General features: G+C 45.0%; 2 protein-coding genes and 1 non-coding gene across 9 annotated transcripts in view; 2 read left to right on the forward strand and 1 right to left on the reverse strand.

Annotated features, from left to right (window-relative positions):
* The window catches only part of BIVM (basic, immunoglobulin-like variable motif containing), a 32,010-nt gene extending 23,771 nt beyond the window's left edge, over nucleotides 1-8,239 (reverse strand). For 2 of the 5 annotated variants that reach the window (XM_058670507.1, XM_004577362.4), the window contains exons 1-3: nucleotides 7,607-7,972; nucleotides 2,626-2,717; nucleotides 1,045-1,640 (exon numbers count right to left, since the gene is read on the reverse strand). In XM_058670507.1, coding sequence (XP_058526490.1) covers nucleotides 1,045-1,522 — 478 coding nt within the window. In that variant the 5' untranslated portion in view covers nucleotides 1,523-1,640; nucleotides 2,626-2,717; nucleotides 7,607-7,972. Of the gene's footprint in view, nucleotides 1-1,044; nucleotides 1,641-2,625; nucleotides 2,718-6,796; nucleotides 7,034-7,606; nucleotides 7,973-8,100 lie in introns of those variants that run through there. The other 3 variants (XM_058670505.1, XM_058670506.1, XM_058670504.1) reach the window with 3 other exon arrangements.
* A 75-nt stretch (nucleotides 8,240-8,314) lies between these two features.
* On the forward strand, nucleotides 8,315-22,794 carry POGLUT2 (protein O-glucosyltransferase 2). Of its 3 annotated transcripts, none has more exons than XM_058670502.1 (10): nucleotides 8,315-8,534; nucleotides 10,041-10,246; nucleotides 12,931-13,139; nucleotides 13,326-13,403; nucleotides 15,164-15,336; nucleotides 15,424-15,661; nucleotides 17,963-18,172; nucleotides 18,833-18,922; nucleotides 20,773-20,880; nucleotides 22,571-22,794. In XM_058670502.1, the coding sequence occupies exons 1-10, from the start codon at nucleotides 8,350-8,352 to the stop codon at nucleotides 22,586-22,588; spliced, it is 1,515 nt and encodes a 504-aa protein (XP_058526485.1). In that variant the 5' UTR covers nucleotides 8,315-8,349; the 3' UTR covers nucleotides 22,589-22,794. The 3 variants fall into 3 exon arrangements, with proteins under 3 accessions (XP_058526485.1, XP_004577420.2, XP_058526486.1); XM_004577363.2 differs by having other exon boundaries at nucleotides 12,934-13,139; XM_058670503.1 differs by having other exon boundaries at nucleotides 8,402-8,534; nucleotides 10,058-10,246.
* On the forward strand, nucleotides 16,508-16,614 carry LOC118758024 (U6 spliceosomal RNA). The gene has a single exon (XR_004995489.2). It is a non-coding gene; the product is annotated as a U6 spliceosomal RNA (small nuclear RNA).
* Nucleotides 22,795-24,712: the final 1,918 nt, after the last annotated feature.

The following is a 24,712-nucleotide window of genomic DNA, read 5'->3' on the forward strand; positions in this document are numbered from 1 at the left end:
TTTCAGATTGGTTCAGCTCCGGCCGATGAAGCCACTTGGAGAGTGAACCAGCGGATGGAAGATCTTTTTCTCTGTCTCTCCTTCTCTTTGTAAATCTGCTTTCCAATAAAAATAAATAAATCTTAAAAAAAAAGAATGAAATGGTACAAAAGCCCCATAGGTGCTGGATAATACAATTTCATGTCTAGAAATTAGATGAAATGAATAAACTAAACTTTGTTGTAAATTAATAAGGATCAAGCTAATTGCATAATTTTCTTAAAAGAATCCATTACCTCTCTAAAAACATCTAATAAACAAGATAGAACACTTTCCAAAACTTGTTATTTTAAAAGACTTATAAGGCCCTACATGCAAAGCCTGAAAAAAAAATTAGAGTAATTACAGATGACTACACAACTTTGGATGGCAGACTTACCCTAAGGCTCAAAACCTTCACCTATAAAATGAAGCTACAAGTACCAACGACATCAAATTCCCATATGTATTACTGTGATTTGAAAACATCGGTTGGCTTCAGAGGTCAGAATGCTCGCCCTCACACCATGGAACCAGCTACAATGGAAAAACACTTCAAACTTCCACAGCACCCTCTCACTGCAAGTGTGGAGGCTGCACACTGCACCCTATGGGGTGCCACTCTCTTAATCTGCACAGTACACATTCAGCTCAGTGGCACATACGGGTGCTCAAAAAAAATTTAGCAATAAGAAAAGTCATAGTGTTATAAAGAAGAAAACTAGAAGTTGGAATACCTCAGTAGCTTCTAAGCTACCACATACTTGTCTGCAACACCTGTATTTTACCACATTTCAGATTTCTAAAGCTCTCAAAATGCAAAGCAGATGTTTGCTGCTTCCAGCAGTAGCGTGTTAATGAAATACATGGCATTTTATTTGGTTTGAATGACAATGACAGACAAGGTAATAGCAGGGTCCGTGTTCAGCATCATAAATGGGAAGCATGGTTAATGTCAGGAAAATGAGGAAAGTATTTGTTCTGGTTTATCACAGAGAAACTTGAAGTGATGTGCTTATTTCTTACCTGATTTGTGTTTCAAATTTGTGGTCACCCCATCAAACTCAGATTTATCAATTTCCCATGCAAGAGGTAGCTTATCCAAGCTATTGGATAAATTTTCCAGGCTATTCTCTTCATTATATTTCACTTCAGAAGCGCTCGTTGAGATGCCCACATATCTTGATGAGTTATTTCTGGCAGACAAAGAGGTACTGTCCGCGAGGCAGGACGCGCGGGTTGGATTCGGAGTTTTAAAGATGGAGGTTGCCTGGTTGAGAAAGGCATAATCGGAGCAGATGGCATAGATTTTCTCCCGTGTGTGAGTCACGGGACAGCTCCAAGGGTAATGGCCATCTCCTTTGGGACCCACAGGTGCCCCGGCGGCACTGGCACAGAAAGATCTTACAGCACCTTGGAGACTCTCTTCTGGGGATTTCCTCTCCGGCCTGGGCCCACCATCTTCAGCATCATTGGGCCTTTCTGTTTCTGCAATGTTAGGCATTGAATGCAACTGCAAGTTTCCGTGCCCGTGAAGAAGCTGCTATTCTGGCGCTTATCAAGAAACAGAAGAAGGTGTTCACATCATTCTGTCAGAACTTGAGCACTCCTAAAGTAGACTCCTAAACAAATGAAGAGAAAGCGTGATCAATATCCACCAGACACAACAAACAACTCTCAACAACGTGTCAAGTGGTACTCACTTGCTTTTACTCAACTACTGATTTTACAACTGGTTACTTCTTCAAAAACAACAAAAAATGTCAAAATGCTCATGAAAAGTCAAGCAACATTGGCCATCAGGAAAATGCAAATCAAAACCACAGTGAGATACAACCTCAGGTTCACTCGGGTGACTGACTGTAACTGAACAACAAATAACAAGTGTTGACAGCGATACAGAGAAATCATTGCCTTCCTGCCCTGCTAGTGGAACACAAAAGGCCCATTCGCTTCTGTAGACTTCTCCGCTGATCACACACAGTCACCATATGGCTCTGCCATTTCATTGCTGCGTCTATACCCAAGAAAAATGAAAACATGTCCACACGTATGTTAATACACCATTATTTATGGATGACAAAATGGAAACAGCCCAAATGGTCATCTATTGGAGAATGGATGAATAACTGTTATAATAACACAATGGAAATATTAGTTGGTAATATAAAGATGTGAAGTATTCATGCATGCTACAATTTGCATGGGCCTTAGAAACATGAGACAACATGAAAGAAGTCTGTCACAGAAGTGTTTGATCTCATTTACATAAAATGTCCGGAACGGGCAACTCTATAGAGACAAAAGGCAAGTGACTGGTTGTCTAGGGATGGAAGCTTGGAAATGACAGAGTTCACTTTTGAGTTACGATGTAATTGATTATAGTAATAAACTTACAACTTTATAAAATAAAAATTATTGAACTGTAGGTTTCAACAGGTGAATTTTTGGTACATTTATTAACCTCAAAAAAGCTATCAAAATATGCAATAGCAAGATAATTTTATTAAATGTATAGATATAAAAGATACAGGATGAATAATGGTCACAGATTTAAATCAATAATGACAACAAGAACAGGATTTTCATTGTTACAGGATTCATTACCTGAACAGAAAAACAGATTCAAGGCAGAAGTCACTAACTTGCAATCAGTCTCAGGAAAATTCAAGTCTAATTTCAACTCTAGACAGATTCTTCTGTAAAAGAAAACAGAGACAAGTTTAAACAGCAGCCAAAAGCACTCAAAGAAGATGACGATTTATTTAAGTAACACACACCAAAAATAGTTCTCTTTTTAAAAATTTCATTTATTTTTATTGAAAAAAACTATTTACAGAGATAAGCAGAGAAAAAGATCTCCGTCCACTGGTTTACTCCCCAAATAGCTGCAACAGCCTGAGCTAAGCCTATCCAAAACCAGGAGCCAGGAGCTTCTTCTGAGTCTCCCACAAGGCGCAGGGTCCCAAGGCTTTGGGCCGTCCTCAGCTGCTCTCCCAGGAACAAACAGGGAGCTGGATGGGAAGCGGAGCTGCTGGGACATAAACCAGGGCTCAGATGGAATTCCAGCATATGCAAGCCAAGGATTCAGCCACTGAGCCATCAAGCTGGGCTGTAGAAGGACACTGTGAATCTTTTGCCATGCAAAACCAGAGCTAGCAGTAATTTCTCCAGAAGGTGCCAGGAGCAGTGGATATGGAAATGAATGAGCAGGAAACCTCCAGCTTCACAGGTTTGGATAAAGGACCTGCTACAGGAACAAGTTGTGTATTGGGAGACTGTACCTTGCAGTTAAGGCGTAAATGGCTCAAGCCCCTCCTCCCTGGATGCCTACATGACAACCTTCTTTTAAAAGATTGTGTTAATAAACTTCGGTTATTGACCATCCGTTAGTAGTCCACGCGTGTTATTTTCAGGCTCCATGCACCAATTCCATTGCTGCAGGACAGCGAACACTGGGCTCCCCCTCAAAAAAATCCTTAGTAAGTCAGTCTGTCTTGGTAATGCATAAGACAGTCCCACTGGGTGGCCAGATGGAGCCTGCTGGTTTCTGAGCCCAACCTGGGTGATTTGCAGCAGTTCGTGCTTACTTTAAAAGCAAGCAATGAGAGCAGCTCGCAGTCACAGAAGATGATCGCATCAAATCTACCAACCACAGAATGACAAGTCATATAAGTCAGCCTGCAAGAGCAGAAGGTGTTCACAGGAGAGCCCTCATGTTTGGTAGTGAGACTGAAACAGCTCCCACATCAGTTTAGCTTCCACCTGGCCATGCCCTCCTTCAAGCTGAACAGAGCTTTACCTGTGGGACTGACTGTGTCCGTGAGGTGATCTCATGAAATAGGTCCATTTATAAAAGATAAGCAATATTTTGATCAAAAATATCACAAGGAATGACCAACCACATAAATTAGGGGTGAGCTCCCTGGAATCTACAGACAGTACTAGGGCACTTCACAATGTTCACTGAAAAACAGAATTAAAAGATAATGTTATCTTGATACAAAAAAATTTTCATCATATGCATCTTTATCATATGCATTGCCTGAACATACTGAATTTCTGAATATACATCAAATAGCACTTCATTCAATTAAAAAAATGTGACTGATTTTGCTTGTGTTTCTGATCTCTTTGCTTGCAAAAAAATGGTCACCCAGCAAAAATGACATCTTTGCTCACGGTTTTACCAAAACAAAGAGTAGTTCGTCAATGAGAGGACTGATTTTATCCTGATCTACACAGTTTTGCATAGTATCAAAATATTCTCTTTTAACTCCATTTATTTATATTTAGCTTTGAAAATTCATATACTATTTGTATATATTACTTGTAGATCGTATTGTATAAGTAAAACATTATGAGCAGGGATTACCAAGTATAAAAACTACCCCAGCCAAGCGATGACAGCAAATATTCGGGCGAATATCCTTCAGAAAAGCCCTTGATGAGCTGCACCGCCAGCACTCATTTCCTTTCGTATGAACTGGTTTGTGTCTGTCCTCTGTGCCTCAAACCCATTTTTCGGCAAGTGAACTGAGCAGTCTGTCACAGTCACTACAGCCAAGGATTACCACATCCCTCTGTAACGAGAGCCTCAGGAAACGCTAAGGTACAGTGTGCTTTGTCCATTCCGGAGCCTTTGGGCCCAGCTTGCATGTCCTTTTGTCTCTAGAAACCACTCCCCTGTCTATGCCCACAACCTGCCATTCCATGACTGATCTGCACATGGCGACTACAAAACATGTTTAAGAGTACAGAACTCCCCTGCCTGAATCCGTCTGCCCTCAAAATGAAAGCCATGCTCCTGATCAACACTCCATCACTTCATCCCACCTTGCCTACCTGTGTTCCCTCGAGGACTTGTCGGTTATCTGAACACAGCTATCTCACACCCACCCTCCTCTGCTCTGTGAATTCCACTTCTATCTTTCAGATATCCGCTCAAACATCACTTTCTAAGGGAAGCTTCATTTGCTCTTCAAACTCTGCACGCATGTTTGCTTCTCCCACAGGGCTCATCTACACAACAGATCTCACGTGCATCAGCACCTTTAGGATCGACGGCTCGGCCCTTGGGAGACTGCCTCGGGATCTCTGCCTGCCCAGTCCATGTAGGAGGCCACAGGCACATGGTGTTAGAGTCCGGGCCAGAGCTTCCCCCAGACATTAGGGTGCGAGCTAGTCAACCCCCAGAAAACAACAAAGAGCCTCGCTGGTAATGCAAAAAGCAAACAGAGTTTATTGTGCCAGCATGCTGGGGTCAGATCGTACTTGGGGCACACAGGCCAGCCAAGAGGATCGGACCCCGACCTAGCATAAGGCTGGAGATTATATACCCCATTTTGGCTGTAACATATATCAAAGTCAACTCAAAAGTAACAAATTTAGACTTATGTGGCTCCCAGGTGTAAGCAGTCTATTCTGTTCTCACACTCATTATTTATGGCTCATCCTACCCTGGCACCCTTACCTTTATGGCTCCTTCAGTCCCTGGGACCGGGACCAGGGAATTGTGCCCCTGCATTCCTGCACCGGGGTAAGTTGAAGGTTACAAAGAAACAAGGGAGACAGATTTATCAGTAAAGTGGGGCTTTCCCACAGTTCAGGCGCCTCCTGACCTAGCGAAGTAGTGGCTTCTCACCCGAATGTGCCTAATATCGCCTAACGCTAATATTCTTAACATTCTAACATACTAACATTATACCAACACTCTAACAATGGCACACTGTGCCCTTGACAGAGACCCCAACATGACCTGTCCACGAGGCATGCAACAAGAGCACTGGCCTGCACCCCAGTCTCTCCTCCCTGCTCTTGTTTGAATTATGCTAGGACTTCCTTTGTAAACAACTCTAAGAAGTCAATGTTACATTCATCCCGTTTTTCCACAGGTAACGAACCTGTCCTGAGACACAGTTTCCTGTGCTTGCTGACCTTTAACTTCATTGGAGGGCCCAGGGAGACAGACATATCTGTTAGCCAGTCACAATGTTGTTGCTGGTGGCAGCACTGCTGCGACTGCCTGCCTGCTTCTCTTACCCTACGTAAGTTTGTGACTTCTCTCAGATAAACGGACATTCTTCAGCACCCGTTTGTCTCCGGTATTTCTGCTGCAGAAGAGCACTGTTGCCTTACCGCTCAGGTGGTCTTGGGGCCTGTTGGACAGAAGACCCCCGACATATGCCTCTTGCACATGTAACTTCCCAATATATCCTCACTTGTCAAAGCGTCAGTCAACAAGACCTTTCTGGTTTACATGGCGCCAAGCACCAACAGCAAGCCCTGGTTTGGGCTGATGCTGCATTATCCAGGTTAAGTGAGGCACTGTTATCTGAAATTTCACTAGTAAGTACAAATGCAGGGTTAACTTGGTAGCTTATTCAAAAAATATTACAAGCCACAAAAGCATTAATTATCTGCAAAACAATTTTTTTTTTTTTAGAAAATGTGAGCTTTAAAGGCCTAGTGAAAGCACAGGTTTTGCAAAACCAATATCCACGGCCCAGCTTATTGGCACATATTGTTAAGCCTGTATTCTTCAGCATTAAGTGCTTTGGAAAACTAAACCACTTAAGTCTCTACAAAGCCTTCCACAGATAACAGGACCTAGGCTTGGTGACTTCCTAAGGGTACAATACAAGCCCAGGGGCGAGCCCAAAAGCCCAAAGAACCCAACCTTGACTCCCTCCTTCCCTTACAGCCGGCCAAACTCCCTCCTCTCCTGCACACTGGATCCCTCCCCAGAGCCCAAGTCGCGGGGCCTAGGAAAGAATACCAGGAGCCCTCCGAAGCGTGCGGTCCCAGCACTGGTCCCAGCGCCTCCTCAGAGAAGCCAGGCTGATGGTCGCTTAGGTGGAGACAACAGTTGCACAAGCCGGTGCTCACCTGCAAAGCCAATCCGTTTGGGGGCGGCGCCGGCTGCACTCCCAGGCGCCCACGGACCTCCCCAAGGCCAGGGTGCCCAGTCTCGAAGCGGGCAGAGGGTTGCCAATGCTCCTGGCTCCTCCTCCTTCGCTCGGACCGGAAGACTGGGGTCGCCACGAGGGGGAGTGCGCAGAGTGCGGGAGAAGACCCGGAGGGAGGGGCAGCAGGGGGAGCCCCCAGGGAGCGAGATCCTGTTGGGCCTCTGAATAAACCGGCTGAGATAAATAATAATAGTAATTACGAGACATAAAGTGGGAAATGACCCCTGTTGAACCCCAAGAGGGACCTAACGGTTTTGGGGGCTACTGGTGAGGTCCAAAGAGAGGAGGAAGAGGCGGCTTTGGGTCCGACTCCCGAGATCCCACCAGGGAGAGGGTGGCCCCGGTGGATACTCAGGCCTCCCCCAAACGCGGAGGCGTGGAGACAGGGGGCGCGGGTGTGCCCTAGGCACCTTCAGGTAGAGCTTTGTTCCGGAAGGGATTTGCCCCTCTCTCCTTGGCGCTTCTCTACCCTCTTATGACCCTGGAACATGGGCACCAGTGCAGTGTTGGCCTCCATCAGGGCGCAAACAGGCCTCGGAGAGCAAGTAGCTGCGTCCAGAGCTAGCAGACACTGCAGGCCCAGCCTGCGCCCCCGCAGGCAGTGCGCCCGCGCTGGATACCTCTTGCAGCCGCGGCTGCGGAGAAACCCGCCTCCGCACCTGGTTCAAAGCTTCCAGCGGGCCGCCTGCGCCTCCCGCTGTGCTTGGGCTGGGGTCTCCGGTCCCATCGGAGCACGCTGGATCCACTCTCTGGACTGCGGTGCCTGGTGACGGATGGTCGGGCAGCATGGACAACACCTGCCACCGCTCGCGTTTTATACTTGCCCTCGACACGTGCGAGAACGCGGTAACCAAAAAGATCCCAAAGCGCAGTGAAGCCTGCAGAGTTACGCGCCCCTCGGCCGGGCCTGAGCGCCACGCCTCTGTTCCCCGAAAGCTGAGAGCGAAACGTCAATTCACGGAGAAGGGGGCGGGGAGGAGGGCGGCGGGAATCTCCCTGTGGCGAACTACATATCCCAGGGAGCCGAGGCGCGGCGCCGGCGCGCGGTGCCACCCACTCGGCGCTGGCCTTACTCAGCCGGGCTGGCCAGTGGGCCAATCCCGTCGCCTTTTACCTTGTCTGCAACCCGACACGGCTTCTCCTCCTAATGTTGCTTCGAGGGGCCGGCTGCGGCCCCTACTTGTCCTTGTCCGGAGACGGAGGAGCGGCCCGGGCGTCCCTCCCCCTGGCCACGCGGGCGCAGCGGCCAAGACTCTTCTGGGAATCCGAGAAGCGCGCACCTGCCTGAGCCCGAGCCTTGCTGGTTCCAGCCGCCCCTTACGTCTCGTTTATCCGCGGGTCTTTTGGAGAGTCAGTCTTGTAAATGTTTAGCATTTTGCTGCTTTACTGCTGCTGCTCTTTGGGGACAGTGCCGGCGCTTGCCAAGACCAGCGAAGAGAGGCAACTGAGTCCAGCCGAGAGCCAAGTATGGGGGCCCGGGCTAAAGGCAGAGGTTGTCCTTCCGGCCCGCTATTTCTATATCCAGGCGGTGGACACAACGGGGAATCCGTAAGTAGAGACGCCACCCCGTAATTTGTGAATTGCTGTTGTAACTTAGTTACTGCCTTCAGGCTTTATGTGAACAGTTTACTGTTGTCCATATCTTGTGCCCTCCTCCATCCCAATCAAGTTTTCTTCCTGGCTTTACAACTAACTTTGAATTACAACGTGCTCGTATACAATATAAAATCTGCTTTCTGGCAGTTTTGATAAGGAGTCCCATTTTCAAGGCAAGACAAACACCCTCCACTCCACGTTACTGAAATTGCAATGTCCAGGTGCTAGTCTCCTAAACCGTTATTAGGAACTTAATTCCAGTAGTTAGAGACAGTGCATTCCACCCCTCTGCACGTCCGTCAGTTTCCAGATGAACAGCGGCACTGTGTAAGCCTGTTTTGAAACTCAAAAGGAAATTAAAGTGTTACTTAAAATTTGGAAGGCAAGTAGCCATCTCCTCTATGACTGTGGCCAACGTTGATTTCATCGGAATGAATTCCCTGCATTTCAGTTATACCTAACGCCTTATAATTCACGTGCTTCTGAATTGATTATCCTGATCGCTGCTGTATGATGAACTGGAATATTAGTATTTTATAGGAGGAAAACTCTTGGGAGTAAAATGTTTTCCAGGGCCCGGCGGCGTGGCCTAGCGGCTAAAGTCCTCGCCTTGAAAGCCCCGGGATCCCATATGGGCGCCGGTTCTAATCCCGGCAGCTCCACTTCCCATCCAGCTCCCTGCTTGTGGCCTGGGAAGGCAGTCGAGGACGGCCCAAAGCTTTGGGACCCTGCACCCGCGTGGGAGACCCGGAAGAGGTTCCTGGTTCCCGGCATCGGATCGGCGAGTACCGGCCCGTTGCGGCTCACTTGGGGAGTGAAACATCGGATGGAGGATCTTCCTCTCTGTCTCTCCTCCTCTCTGTATATCCGGCTTTCCAGTAATAATAAAATCTTTAAAAAAAATTACTCTTTCATAATCAAGTGTTTTAAAAAAAAAAATGTTTTCCAAAGCAAAAAAAAAAAAAAAAAAAAAAAAAAGAGGGTTATGCGTTTTGCTGGAAGTAGTAAAATTGGGAAACTAAACACCTGTTACAGCCAGAGCCGTGCACCAGGTACTTTGCGAGTGTCAGTTGCTCCTTTGTTTTGGCTCCCATCAGACCATGACTTAACCATTCTGTCATTGTTAAGAATCATTAGGGAGATTTTTCAAAAATTGTTTTTGAAAGTATGAATTGATCAGAGAATCCCAGATGTGACGGGCATGAGCTAGGTAATAGTTCGGTGCGCCTGTTTTTTTAAAGAATGCATAAGTGTGTTTTGTGCTTACAGAGATTGGTAATCTTAACAGACTCCCTTAAGCTTGTCTAGCAAAACAGTATAATTTCTGTTGCTCATACTCCTTCTGGAACTAAAAGCCTGAGAGAAGCCACAGTACATGTTTGTGGCAGAACAGGGTAGTTTATCGGCGTGTCTGTTGCTTCTGGTAATCCTTGTATCTCACTGCTCTTCCCAACACAGATTTACCTCTTCCCCAGGTGAGAAAGCATTCCAGGTGAAGATCTCTGCTCCGGATGAGCAGTTCACTAGAGTTGGAGTCCAGGTTTTAGACCGGAAGGATGGCTCCTTCATCGTGAGATACAGGATGTATGCAAGCTACAGAAGTCTGAAAGTCGAAGTTAAATTCCAAGGACAACACGTGGCCCAATCCCCCTATCTCTTAAAAGGTAATGAATCGGAAACATAACGGCATAGCAGCAGAATTTGAATATAGTAATTTTGATGATTTTAACAGGATTTTAATGAATGGAAACATAGTAGCGTAGCAACAGGATTTGAGTACAGTAGTGCATATTATTCCAGCAACACAAACAACTTGGCATAATTTTTTCACTAAAAGAAAAAGAAATGTTTTCCACTTGAAAGGTTAGTAAAAGTTGTAGTTTAAAAAAAAGAGAGAGACAGTTAAGAATTGAATAGAAGTTACAATTTACTAAAAAATAGGAAATACATCAGTGTACCCCAGAAAGTTTCTGGAAAACTAGAATTAAAAGGTAAATTTATTTTGCTGCAACAAAAAGTAATTCATGCATAAGTTTTTCCTCACCACATTTTCTGTGAACTATTGGAAGGCTTTGCATATTGATGGAGTATTCACGCCTTGAGGAGACAACATTAGCAAGAATCCGCAAGCTGCGTATTGAGTTATTTAGAACAACCTCCTACTTGATAGTAAGTGTTACTGAAACTTGGTGGCTCAGTTCAGGAAGACAAAAGGCTTGAAGCTAGGAATGTGGCAGGGACGAAAGTGGGCCAGGACTTTTCCACCATTGCTCATTTTTCTGGAGAAGTTCTCTGATGGCGCCCTCTGCAGGATGAGTCCACTCAACCTTGTTACCTGGACTTGGACCCATGTTTCTCATTGGAGACAGAAACCCAGACAGTGGGAAAGCAGCCTGTTTACAAAATAGCAGTCTTCTTTCTTCCCTCCAAACCGTAAGAACAGAAAGATAACAATTTTGAAAAATGTCTGGACTCTTTTTCTACCTTCTGCCAGACAAACATGATATAATCTCAGAATCACAGAAAAGAATGACAGTAAGCAAACAAAAAAACAATTCAGAAGCAGCTTGATGATGTTAACATTATTCCTACAAATGTTTATTCGTTATAATAATAATGAAACACACTGTTTTGAGACCTTTGTTTATTTATCATTCATTTTTAGCAGTGTGTAGTGGAGAGCTGGCAGTTAGTGTAGCGGTTTTGATGCTAGGGTGCTTGAATTTGAGTCCTTGTCTGCTCATAATATAGCTTCTTGCTGGTACGCGAGTCAGCAGGCAGTTAAGTGATGGCTTCTGGCTCCTGGCTTCCACTTGGCCCAGTCCAGGTTGTCACAGGCGTTTGGGTAGTGAACCAGCAGAATAAAGATCTTGATATCTCTCTCCTTCAAATAAAGTAAAACAAAGTAAAAGCATAAAAAGCTGTTTAGTTGGAAGGCTATCTAGCCTCCTGGCTGAAGCACCCATGTCCCATATCAGAATAGCTGGGTTCAGTACTAGCCTTGACTCCTGACTCTAAACCTTGGATGCAGCAGGTGATGGCTGATGTGACTGGGTTCCTGACACCCCCAAGGGAAACCTGGATTGTATTCCGGGATCCTGGATTCAGCCCTAGCCCAGCCCCAACAATAGCAGACATCTGAGGAGTGAACCAGCAGATGGAGGAGCTTGCCTGTGCACTCTCTCTCTCCCTTTCAAATACATAAATACATAAATATTTTACAACTTTTTAAAGCCTGGTAAGAGTTCCTTGTTTACTCTTGTTGTTTTTGATGATGACTTACCCATTGAGAACAGTACTTTAGACATTTTAAGAACATCTTTTTATAATGTACCATTGAAATAATAGTCCTGTCCCCTTTGTATTTCATTAAAATAGGTGCAGTCCTCTGAAGTTCTTCTGTCAATTTTTGACTGTTGTTAAATGAACAAAATATTAGAATGTACTGCGCTGCATTATCCACCATAGGCCATGGATTTGTACCCATTGACTTTGTTTTGGACTCATATAAAGTAGACCTGGTTGTGGAAATATCACATGAGTTCATGTAAAGAACTATCAGAATAGAAGCTGACTGACTTGCAATACTCCAATGTAATCAGAATATATGTCCTTTGAAATATGTTTTCAGAAGCTGGCATTGTGGGCATAGCAGGTAAAGCCTCTGCCTGTAATGTCAGCATCTTGTATGGGCACTGGTTTGTATCCTGCATGCTGCACTTCCAGTTTAGCTGCCTGGTAATGGCTTAGAAACGCAGCAGAAGATAGTCAAAATATTTGGGCCCCGAGACCCTCCTGGGACATAAAGGCGGAGCTCCTGAATTGGCCTGGTCCAGCCCTGGCTGTTGAGACCATTTAGGGAGTAAACCAGAGAATGGGAGATCCTTCTGTTTTCTCCTCTTGACTTATAAATACCTAAATCTTTAAAAGAAAGTTTTCAACTAAAATGTCCTTCTTATCCTGGCAAAATTCATAAAGCCATAAATTGTCAAATGAAAAATTTAAGAAAAGATTTGTGCGTTTATTTGAAAGAGAGGGAGAGACAGAGATCTTCAGTTTGCTGATTCATGCTGCCCACATAGCCACCACAGCCAAAGTTGGCCGCACCAGGCCAAAGCCAGGATCCTGGAACTCCATCTGGGTCTCCCACATGGGTGCAAGTCCCAAATATTTGGACCATCTTCCACTGCTTTCCAGGCATATTAGCAGGGAGCTGGCTCAGAAGGAACAGCCAGTTGGAGATCCAGTGCTCCTGCTGTGGGATGCCGGTATCACATGCAAGTGGCTTAAGGCAATGTTGCCCAGGAACAGCAGCCCTGGAAGTGGTATTTGGTTCCTTGTGTGTAAGCAGGGCCAGTTTACCATGAAAACTGTGACTGTCCTCTGGAAGACAATGAGACCTGGCTACGGGTGATGAACTGCCCAGCAAGCATCCCTCAGATTCAGAAAGATCTGGCACATTTCCCTGCTGTCGACCCAGAGAAGATTTCGGCAGAAATCCCCAAAAGATTTGGCCAGAGGCAGAGCCTGTGTCACTACACCATAAAGGATAACAAGGTACAAGTACAGTGTAAGGTCAAGGAGGGCTGGTTTTGGTGCTTCTATGACTTTGTTTTAAGCAGTTGGCTGCAATTAACATTTCCATTGAACGCATTCTACTGCGGATCATTTTGTCAAGCTTTTCCCCCAAGATCTGTGCTAGTACTTTCTGACTGACATAATACATGTTAAATTCTCTTTCAGGTTTATATCAAGACTCATGGCGAACATGTAGGTTTTAGAATTTTCATGGATGCTATACTGCTTTCTCTGACTAGAAAAGTAAGTCTATTTTCTCTTAGAGGTGATAGATTATTTAAGCTTGAGTTTTACAGTGTAATTTTTCCAACCAGCAGTGTCGGGGTTTTCTAGTCTTAGTTTGCTTTTATGATTCTGAAATAATACAGGTACCTGTATCAGTTTCCAAAGACAGGAGTCACAGGACAGCACAGTTGGGTGGCTTAAAACCACGGAAGTGTTTCCTCACTGTTCTGAAGCTGTAGGTTCAAAGTCAGTGTCAGCTGGGTCATGTTCTCCCTGGGACTCTGGTGGTGTCCTTCCAGCCTTGCGTAGCCTCTGGCAGTGTGCCTTGGCTTGCATCTTCATCACGCCAGCATCTGCCTCTCACATCCCACGGCCTTCTCCCTGACATCTTGTTATAAAGACACAACAGTGTGATTTCCATATGACGTCACTCTAAGATACTGGAGTTTAGGACTTTAGTATATCTTTTTCTGGGACACAGTTCAACCCATAACAACCACCATATAGAAGAAATAAAAGGCCTTATGATAAAATCATTTTGATACGAATCTATTTTGATGCCAAAGAAAACTTACCTGATACTGAATCCTGATGTTTGACAGACTGTGGTTAGACTTCTAATGGAAAGAAAAAAGTGACAGTGATATTGAAATAGCTCATAATGTAATTGGCACTATGGTATGGTAGGCTAAGCTTCCGCCTGGGATGCCAGCATCCTATATGGGAGCCAGTTTGTGTCCCAGCCATTCCACCCCAGTCCATCTCCCTGCTTATGGCCTGGGAAAGCAGCCGAGAGTGCCCCAAGTGCTTGGACACCTGCACCCATGTGGTAGACCCAGAGGAGGCTCCTGGCTCCTGGCTCCTGGCTCCTGACTTAGGCTCAGCTCAACACTGGCTGTTTGTGGCCGTTTGGGGACTGACTCATCTGATGGAAGATTTCTTCCTCTCCCTCTTTGTTTCTTCTCGCTGTAACTCTGCCTTTCAAATAGAAATTTAAAAAATAGTTAAAACTAAATGGCTGATATGAACAACTATAGCCTCACTTCTACCAACTTTGAACCTATGTATAGTCTATAAAAATATTACGAATCTACATGCAAATGTGACTGAATTGCTCATGGAAAGCCTTGTTATTTTTCTCCTCAAGATCGCAAAGCTTTCATAGTTAGTTCTGTACATGGATGATTTGAACTAGGATGTTAGAGTCCTGGTGGAGTTTTCCTCACTCATCTATGTCAAGGCCTAGAAAAATGACATTGTGCTGCAGGACTGCAATTTCCCAGTAGGTTTTTCCCGCTGACCTGCACAGCTTTTGCCTGAAAGTGTGTGCGTCTCATGTTATACAAACACTCTGAGCATGTTCTATGGTAGATCCCCCAGGTTCTTTGAGCATGCCCATGGGGCTTGTTGATACAGGCAGCATGGCGCGGAAGGGACTGCTGTGCTTGTTTTTAAAATTGCTTGTGAGTGTTTTTCTTTCCTTCCGTGATCATCTTAGAGTCTGTGGGTAGCCTGAAAACAGATCATCCTTGCCATTTCACCATCCCTTCCATGGGAAACCTGTTGGCCAGTTTGGGTACCATAGAAATGAATCCTAGAAGGCGTATACATATGGTCAAATCTGAAAAGTTACCTGCTCTTCAGAACATGGTAATTCTCTTTGGCTGAAGCTTGTAAGGTTGGCCCTTTTGTTTGACACAATTTCTAATTTAATGGATAAATGTTAGGTGTTATCCAACATTTTAAAAATGGGAATAAACTCTTTACTTTCTTCCTAGGTGAGAATGCCAGATGTGGAGTTTTTCGTTAATTTGGGAGACTGGCCTTTGGAAAAAAAGAAATCTGCTTCAAACATCCACCCCATCTTTTCATGGTGTGGCTCCACGGATTCCAAGGATATCGTGATGCCTACCTACGATCTGACTGACTCTGTGCTGGAGACCATGGGCCGGTGAGAGCTGCATCAGGGTGGGTCCCCAAGAGCCTAGGCTTCCGTCCATGGCTGAATTCTTTCCCGATGCACTCTGTATCTCTCTAGAGTGAGCCTGGATATGATGTCTGTGCAAGCAAACACGGGACCTCCCTGGGAAAGCAAAAACTCCACAGCCGTCTGGAGAGGGCGAGACAGCCGCAAAGAGAGATTGGAGCTGGTAAAACTCAGCCGGAAGCACCCAGAACTCATTGATGCCGCTTTCACCAACTTTTTCTTCTTCAAGCACGATGAAAGCCTGTATGGCCCCATTGTGAAGCACATTTCATTCTTTGACTTCTTCAAGGTGAGACGTGAAGAGTGTCCACTGTGTGCGTGAGTGTTGCTTTGGAAAAGGGAGACCTAGCCTTTTCCCAACAGCAGGTAGGTGAGGTGAGCACAAACCCTGGTGGATGTCGCCATGTGGGAATTCCAGGGACAGTTTTAACATCCTGGGTCTATACTCAGCACCTGACCCTGACCTCAAGTACAGGGGCAGGGAACTTGAAGCCTAGGAAGGACTAGGATATTCTAGGCCAACAAACCCTCAGAAAAAGCACATGTTACCTTCAAATCCTGTTTGGTTAATTACTCCATGTAAGCATTCGGCAGAGGCCTCTATGGCATCCCAGCAGACTTTCTGGCTGGGAAGGCTGATAGCTCATTTTCTGTGTGTACTCACGTTTGTTTGGGATTCATCCTTTTTCCTAACACTGCTCTTTTTCAGGCAGTGGTTCTCTGGGCTACTGCATGGTTTTTGAAGTGCCAGGTGGTAGAGCGATAGATAGCAAAAGTGGGCACTTGTGTGGGAAAAGGCAGGTAATAAAATGTCTTGCATTTGGCCTTTAGCTGGCCAGATTTTCTTTTAGTGGACTGTGTGAAGCACTGTCGTAAGTTGAATTGTCAGTGTTTTCCCAGTGTGCATGTCTCAAAGACGTTGGAAGCTGTGATTCTCACTGAAGAGAGAGGACACGTGCGTCCCTCATGGAGGGCTGTTGCATCGTGTCTGAGCTTAATTCATGCCTGCTGACTTTTCTACAGCTCCGTGCTATCAATGACCACAGATCTCTGACTGTTTTTATGAGTAGATGTTTTTGCCACATACATGTTAATATCCTTCAGAGATGTGTGACCACCTGGTATTTAGTGGAGAGTACTCACTTCGGCAGCACATATACTAACACTGGAATGATACAGAGAGGAGTAGCGTGATCCCTACACAAGGCTGACACACCAATTTGTGAAGTGTTCGATACTTTCCCATACCTACAATGTCAGGATACACTTAAATAGCGAAATGATGGACTTACACTTTTCATGAAGGACTACACATTGCAATAATAAAGGTGAGACGGGGACATGGGAAGGGAGAGGGGAAATCCCAGAGCCTGTAGAACTGTATCATAAAATAATTTAAAATAAAAAAAATGTGAATGGGTGTTGTGAAGTAGCAGTTAAGGCTGAGCTCCAAGTACCTACTTCCCATGTTAGAAAACTCGGGTTCATTTCCCCTCGTCTATCAGCCTCATACTACCACCCACAAGAGAGACCCAGATAGGTAAGTATGTTTTTATTAGTATTGTTATTATTTCTGTTAAAGGCAGAGTGGGTTACTTCTCCAGCATCCTCAACAAGAAGGGCTGAGTCAGGGCACAGCTGGGAAACAGGAGATCTGTGTGTGTCTCCCGGGTTGGTAACAGTGACCCAAATATTCAAACCATCATCCACTGCCTCCAAGGGACATTCGGTGCATTAACAGGAAGCTGGCTTGGAAATATAGACTACCAGACTTAAACCAGCCACTGCAATATAGAGTGCAGGTGTCCCAAGTGATGGGGTAACTCACTGTACCACAGAACAGCTGCCGCTAGATAAAACCTTAACAGGAAATATGGCTAACATGACACTGCATGTGCCATCATTGTTAAGTGCAAGCACACTATCAGTAACTGGTGGAATGATCACAAATTCACAAATAAATCTGTCTGGGGCCCAGCTCAATAGTCTAGTGGCTAAAGTCCTCGCCTTGAACGCCCCGGGATCCCATATGGGCGCCGGTTCTAATCCCGGCAGCTCCACTTCCCATCCAGCTCCCTGCTTGTGGCCTGGGAAAGCAGTAGAGGCCGGCCCAACGCCTTGGTACCCTGCACCTACATGGGAGATGCAGAAGAAGCTCCGGGCTCCTGGCTTCAGATCAGCTCAGCTCCAGCCATTGTGGCCACCTGGGGAGTGAATCAGCAGACCAATCTTCCTCTCTATATCTCCTCTTCTCTTTATATCTGACTGTCCAATAAAAATAGCAGGTTTTAAAAATAGACAAAACAAATCTGTCTTCCTCTATGCTAACCTTCAGACAACAATTTTATTGTTTCATTGATTACTTCAACCTTAGAATTTTGTGCCCCTTCCTTCAATCCAGGAGCCCATCTAAATGAGCATATATATAAAAGCTCGTATAAACTACTTACTAAGTAGGAAAGGCCGATGACAAAGCCTGGCCAGTTTATATCTAACAGTGTGAGGGTTTACGTATAGGAAAGACTGGAGGGAGAGAAAATGGGAAGAGGAAATTTGATGGGTACCCATATACCCTGCTGCTATTTTGCAGCATAAATATCAAATCAACATTGACGGTACGGTGGCAGCCTATCGCCTGCCGTACTTGCTGGTGGGCGACAGCGTGGTGCTGAAGCAGGACTCCATCTACTATGAACACTTTTACAATGAGCTACAGCCCTGGAAGCATTACATTCCAGTCAGAAGCAACCTGAGTGACCTGCTAGAAAAGCTTCAGTGGGCCAAGGACCACGACGAGGAGGTGAGGCTCCCTTCTGCTTGCACCCGATGGCGTAGGTCTGTTCAAAGTGCCTTGGCCTGTTGATAGACTTTGAGCAGGCAAGCGGCTGCTCATGGACAGCCCAGCTCCCAAAGGCCGAAGACAACGGCCATCACATCTTGGATGAGTAGTCTCTGCATGTGTAAAGTAAAAGCTGAACCTTGAGGCTGATCTATGATTTTGTCTTTCAAATAAGTTTGTCCCAAGCCTCTTGTAAAATGGTGAAAATTCAGATGGCCATTCTGGCAGGAACCAGCTGTGGATTAAAATGAAGGATTGCATGAATAAGGGTAAAACCAATTTTCTGCTGAAAATTGCAAATGCGTTGCTGTAATACAGCTTTATCTTGCATTAAGTTCACCAAGTCATTACTACCTTTCTTGGGACAGGGCTTTCCTGGCCAAAAGAGGCTTCATTCTAGGAAGTCCAATGTAACTTCTCCAACTTTCAAATCAAAATTCTCCCTTTGACTTGAATAAGATGTTCCTTTTACCATGGAATATTGCCTCCAAAGATTCATTGACAAAGCAAGACTCCACTCTCCTATTATTTCTCTGACTACAGACTTTGAACCCACTTTACCTTTATCTGCTTGGTGAAAGATTTTTTTCTATTAAAGGATCTTTTCCTTTGCTTCCATAGGCAAAGAAGATAGCAAAAGCAGGACAAGAATTTGCAAGAAATAATCTCATGGGTGATGACATATTCTGTTATTATTTCAAACTTTTCCAGGTCAGTGTTTTTCCATGAAAGTAGTCACATAACTTATCAGGACATTAGGACCAAACAATATGTAATCAAACGTTTTCTAAAAGTATATGAATGTATCCAAAAGAAAGCACCACTCTGGGTGAATATCAGACAATGAGCTCAGCAGTGAAGATGCCACTCGGGACACCTACATTGCCTGCCAGGGTGCCTGGCGTAGACTCTTACTGCTGCCGAATTCCAAGACCCTCAGCTAGTGGATGGGAGATCTGTCTTTCTCGCTCCCTCCATCTCTTCCCTCTCTCTCTCTCCCCTTCCTCTCTGCCTCCCTTTCCACCATCTCTCTCTCTGTCTCCCTCTCCCTCCCTCATCTCCTCTGCTAGTTTCCGCTCCTTTTTTGCCTCTTGCCCCTTCTCCCATTTCTCTCTGCCTTTCAGTTGAATAAGTAAAAATGAGAAAATCAGAGACAAATATGACGGATCTTCTAAAGTTCATGGAAAATGCATGGTATTAAAATTTGTATATTATGCATGAATTTCAAACATCTTTTAATTCAGTTTTTTCCACAAACTTCTTGATGTTTCCTTGTATTAACTAATTATACAAAGCAGTTGAAAAGCAAAGATTAGTCAGAAATGTTTCAACATTGAATGCAAATATTAACATGAGAACTTCATGGTGTGTGATTTGGAAATTATTCTCTGATTCTGCCGTGTGTGTGTCCATGGATTCCTGTTTTTTACACCCAACATGTTGGACTCTACTAACACTAACAAAGCAAATTTTTTTATTTCTGATCTCAAATGGCCCATCCTGGAAGATAGAGAAGGGAAGCAGAGATGAGCTGTAAAAAAGAATGAACAGGGGAGAGTTGTTATTTGACTTTCCAAAGGCTCACAGATTCATTCAACTAGTATTTAGCATAATTACTTGGCAGAGTACCCAACTCAGAGTAAGAATGGAGTGTAGCTTGAATATTCTTTATCTGAAATGTGTGGGACCATAATTGTTTCAGAGTTTGGAGTTTTATTACTTTGGAAATGTTTGCAATTTTTATCAGTTGAACACCAGTCATCCAAAAAACTCAGAATCCAAAACTTTTTGTATGCCATATTGACACTGCAAAAGTTTTCATTTTTCAGAGCCTTTGGGTTTTGGTTTTCAGATTACAAATTCCCCACTTGCAAATGAAAATGTTGAGTGAAGTTTGTTTACACTGTAGTGGGCAAGGCAGAATTTAGTCTGAGTCCTCACATGCAAAATTATGTTCACTGGTCCCTGCGGCGTGGCCTAGCGGCTAAAGTCCTCGCCTTGAAAGCCCCGGGATCCCATATGGGCTCCGGTTCTAATCCCGGCAGCTCCGCTTTCCATCCAGCACCCTGCTTGTGGCCTGGGAAAGCAGTCGAGGACGGCCCAAAGCTTTGGGACCCTGCACCCGCGTGGGAGACCCGGAAGAGGTTCCTGGCTCCCGGTATCGGATTGGTGCGTACCGGCCCGTTGCGGCTCACTTGGGGAGTGAAACATCAGATGGAAGATCTTCCTCTCTGTCTCTCCTCCTCTCTGTATATCCGGCTTTCCAATAATAATAAAATCTTTTAAAAAAAAAATTATGTTCACTAAACAGCAGAGCTGTTGGAAAAATTAAACACGAATTACATGAACTGAGGACAGAAAAGGAGAGTTCTATTGAGCCAGCAGTGTTGTAGACAGCCACCTCTCAGCTCTGTTGGATGTTGAAACGGGGAGTAGGAAACCTTACAGACCACACTATGTTATCTGAAAGTTACGTGGTTTGTGGGCTCATAAATTCTAGAGTGTCTGCTTTGGTGAATGCACTGTTATATAAGCAATATTTTTGTGTTATTGCTTAACAGGAGTATGCCAGCTTACTAGTGGATGAACCCCAAATCCGAGAGGGCATGAAGAGGGTGGAGCCCCAGACCGAGGACGACCTCTTTCCTTGCACATGCCATAGGAAAAAGGTAGCCAGCACTGGCCTTTTCCAGTGTCCATTTAAGGGCTGTAATCCATGTGAAACACATTCATTCTTTGGGTTATTCATCAGCAACAAACACTTGACATCCTCCTAAAGCCCAAAGGCAGTTAATTCTGTCAAAGGGGCACACGTGACGGTGCCCAAGAAAGGTTGCTACAGCACAGTTCATTGAAGAGATGTGGTGGCTCCCTGACAAATGGAGGGAAGCCTTCCATAAGGTGAGAGTTCAGATGACATGACCTTTAAATAGGTGCTTGTGGCCTTAAATGTGTTTCCCATGTATCACTGGTATTTTCATCTCCCCCTAGGCAGGCTTGGTAAAGTTCATCTCAACTGCATAACTATGAGTATTCATGTTAGATCATCCATCTAAAGGCCATCTGTTGATACCACTGCGTAATGGTTTTACTTTTGACTTGGAAGGCTGGAAGCGTAAGTCAGCCAAGAGATGCCTTCATTTCATTGTTAATAAAAATAAGCTGCAAGAACCAGTGAGTATCGTCCTCTAGTTGGATTATCTAAGGCAGAAATCACATGCTGATCATCTCACTGTGTGTATCTTTGCATAGGAAGATCTTGAATGGCCAAGTACTGTTGTTTAAATTGTAGGTGCTGAAATTGAACTGCAGCGTATATGTGTATAAAATATGCTTTTACATTATTTCATTATTTTAAGCAACACAATCATTTATTTGAATAGAAAAACACGTTTGTGGTATTACAACCAAAGATAATTAGGCATAATTAGTATTATTATGTGTACTTACTAAGAAGGGATTAATAGGACTAAGATGACCAGTTGGCCCCAGTGAGTTGACACAGCTAGCTCATGAGAGTTCACAGTAAAATATTCAGGTATTTTCGACATTAGTTCAGTTTTTGGTAGGTTGGTCTCAGCCAGTGGGCATATTTGCACAATGACCATCAGCACTTGCTACTTTTGATAGTGTTTGTTTTTTGAGAACTGATTCACCACTAACTTATTGGCCCTTACAGTAGTGGATTATCTGTGTTTCCCTGTCAGTGCTGGAAAGCCATTTATATCTAATGACAAAACAGGAATTGCCAAATCACCAGCTATTCCCCTCCCTTGCCACATTGGTTATTGAGTATGTACGTATTTCTCATGTTGACTCCAGGTGAGACTGGGCAGCTTCCTCTGCATTCCTTTTAATTTTGTTTCTTAAGACTTCTCTATTTGGAAGATAAAATGACAGGGAAAAACACAAAGATATCTGTCATCAGTTTATCCACTACACAAATATCCACAACACCCAGGGCTGGACCAGGAAGAAGATAGGAGGCAGGAACTCCATCTGGGTCCCTATTTGGGAGACAGGAACCCCAGGCCATTATCTGCTGCCTCCCAGATAGGAAGCTGGATCAGAAGCAAAAGAGCCCAGACTCCATCCCAGCCACTGCAGTATGGGATGTGAGTATAACCAGTGGTGACTTGACTTCTTGAACCAGCCCCTAACTATTTACAGTAGGTACCAAATCAGTATCTTCCACTGGTTTCTAGTCCTCTACAAACAGTACTACTCCCTAAAAGCTTTGAGCAAATACTTTTTTCCTTCACTCATCTTCAAAGAAAAATGTTTAATAGGCTAATGTAAGTTTCCTTGACTCCTGTGAGACTTCTTGTTGACGGCTCTATTTCTGCTGCTTCATTACAGACCAAAGATGAACTCTGATACACAAAATACCTTTCATTCAAATGATGGTGCTTAGAAGACTCTTCTTAACTGAAAAGAAGAATGGTTTTTTAGTAATTCCACAATGTAAAAATCTGTGTGATTGTTTGGATCACGAAGATATCTTTTCTGCTAATTATGCTGTGTTCCTATGCCTATCCTTAAAAGCACATTTTAATGTTTTGTAATAAAACCACCTTTACTTTAAGGGCTTTTGTTGTATTAGTTATTAGCTGTGATTGGAACAGTGAAGAAAGAGGGAGTCTGGGATTACAAGTCAGAGTGACAAAACTTGGTTAAATTACAAACTAGTAAACTTCGTCCTCCTTGAAGCCACTGTCATTTTGAATGCCTTGTACAAGGCCTGCTGTAATCTGGCATCTGCCTGATGGTAATCTACAGACACAAAAGTATGTTACTGGGTGTTCGGCACCAAGAGTAGAAACACAAAGCAGAGTGACTACAAAGGGGTGAATACTTATTGGAGGGTTGATGGGAATGTTATGGCATGGTTATGCTTACAAATGGTTGTAAAATGACTGAAATTTATTGATTTTACACTTCAAGTGAATTTCATGGCATGTAAATTTTAAGTATAGCTATAATATTAAACGGTTAAGTGTTCAGACTGTAACACTGAGTAAAGCTGTTGCCTGTGACACCAGCATCCCATGTGGGCACTAGTTCAAGTCCTGGCTGCTCTACTTCGATCCAGCTCCTTAATGTATCTGGCAAAGCAGAAGATACTTCAAGTCCTTGGGCTTCTGCCTACAAGTAGGAGACTCAGAAGACGTTCCTGGCACCTGGCATGATACTGGCCTGCCTCTGGTCAATACAGCCATTTGCAGGGCAAACCAGTAGATGAAAGATCTAACTCTGCTTTTAAAGTTAAAACAAAACCCTGACCAAAAAAAAAAAAGGGGGGGGGCAAATAGGACAGCACCTTGGATTGGGGGGATTAAGAAATATTTGCGGACCTGGTGAGGTGGCCTAGTGGCTAAACTTGCCTTGAATGCGCCAGTTCTAATCCTGGCAGCGCCACTTCCCATCCAGCTCCCTGCCTGAGGCCTGGGAAAGCAGTCGAGGGCGGCCCAAAGCCTTAGGACCCTGCACCCGCGTGGGAGACCTGGAGGAAGTTCCTGGCTTCTGGCTTCGGATCGCGCAGCACCAGCCGTTGCAGTCACTTGGGGAGTGAATCATTGGGCAGAAGATCTTCCTCTCTGTCTCTCCTCCTCTCTGTATATCTGACTTTGTGATAAAAATAAATCTTAAAAAAAAATATTTGCCAAAGCATTACTCCATACACAGGACTGATTTATGGTTTCAAAACAAAGCAAAAAAAAAAAAAAAAAAATCCCGTGTGTGTGAGAGAGCTCACACTCACGAGGAGAGAAAAACACCTCTATAGTTAGGTGCCCAGGGAAGGACAACAGGCAGGCTGAGGAGGTTTTCCTGGTGACCTCCAGGAAAATGTCGTGTGAGGGAAGATCCCAGGGAGGCGGTTGAGATGTGAGCCAGTGGCAAGTTTGGAGAGCAAGGGTTCATTCCTCTCGGCTGTCACGTTGATGGCTGAGAGGTGTGCACCAGGTGGTGGCCAGTGGGCATCCTAACAATCTGAGCGAAGACAATGCTGGGCTCAGCCGCATGGGTAGGAGAGTGGGAACCACTGGAATCCCTACTGAGACTTTCAGTGGAGCCCACATGGCAAGCAAGGATTCCTCCTGAGTGTGAAACCAGTGGCTGACCGCAGCAGCACCTGCTGGGACAGGGGAGGGTTCTGAGTGGGAAGGGACAGCACCTGAAGCCGGCTTCCCAGCGAGGCTCGCAGGTTCCCTCAGCCTCCCTCAGGCTCCCTCAGCCTCCCCCAGACTCCCGTAGGGGCCCTCAGGTTAACGCAGGCTCCCTCAGGCTCCCCCAGACTCCTCCAGACTCCCTCAGCCTCCCTCAGCCTCCCTCAGCCTCCCTCAGCCTCCCCCAGACTCCCGTAGGGGCCCTCAGGGGCCCTCAGGTTAACGCAGGCTTCCTCAGGCTCCCTCAGCCTCCCTCAGCCTCCCTCAGGCTCCCTCAGGCTCCCCCAGACTCCCTCAGGCTCCCCCAGACTCCCTCAGCCTCCCTCAGCCTCCC

Source organism: Ochotona princeps, chromosome 12 (genome assembly GCF_030435755.1).
Source record: "Ochotona princeps isolate mOchPri1 chromosome 12, mOchPri1.hap1, whole genome shotgun sequence".
Classification (NCBI taxonomy): domain Eukaryota; kingdom Metazoa; phylum Chordata; class Mammalia; order Lagomorpha; family Ochotonidae; genus Ochotona; species Ochotona princeps.

Coding starts and splice junctions, on each gene's coding strand:
- POGLUT2 (XM_058670502.1), top strand. CDS start 8,350: ATGTTTAGCATTTTGCTGCTTTACTGCTGCTGCTCTTTGGGGACAGTG. Junction 10,247..12,930: donor ATCCCCCTATCTCTTAAAAG/GTAATGAATCGG, acceptor CTTGTGTGTAAG/CAGGGCCAGTTTACCATGAA. Junction 18,173..18,832: donor CCAAGGACCACGACGAGGAG/GTGAGGCTCCCT, acceptor TTGCTTCCATAG/GCAAAGAAGATAGCAAAAGC.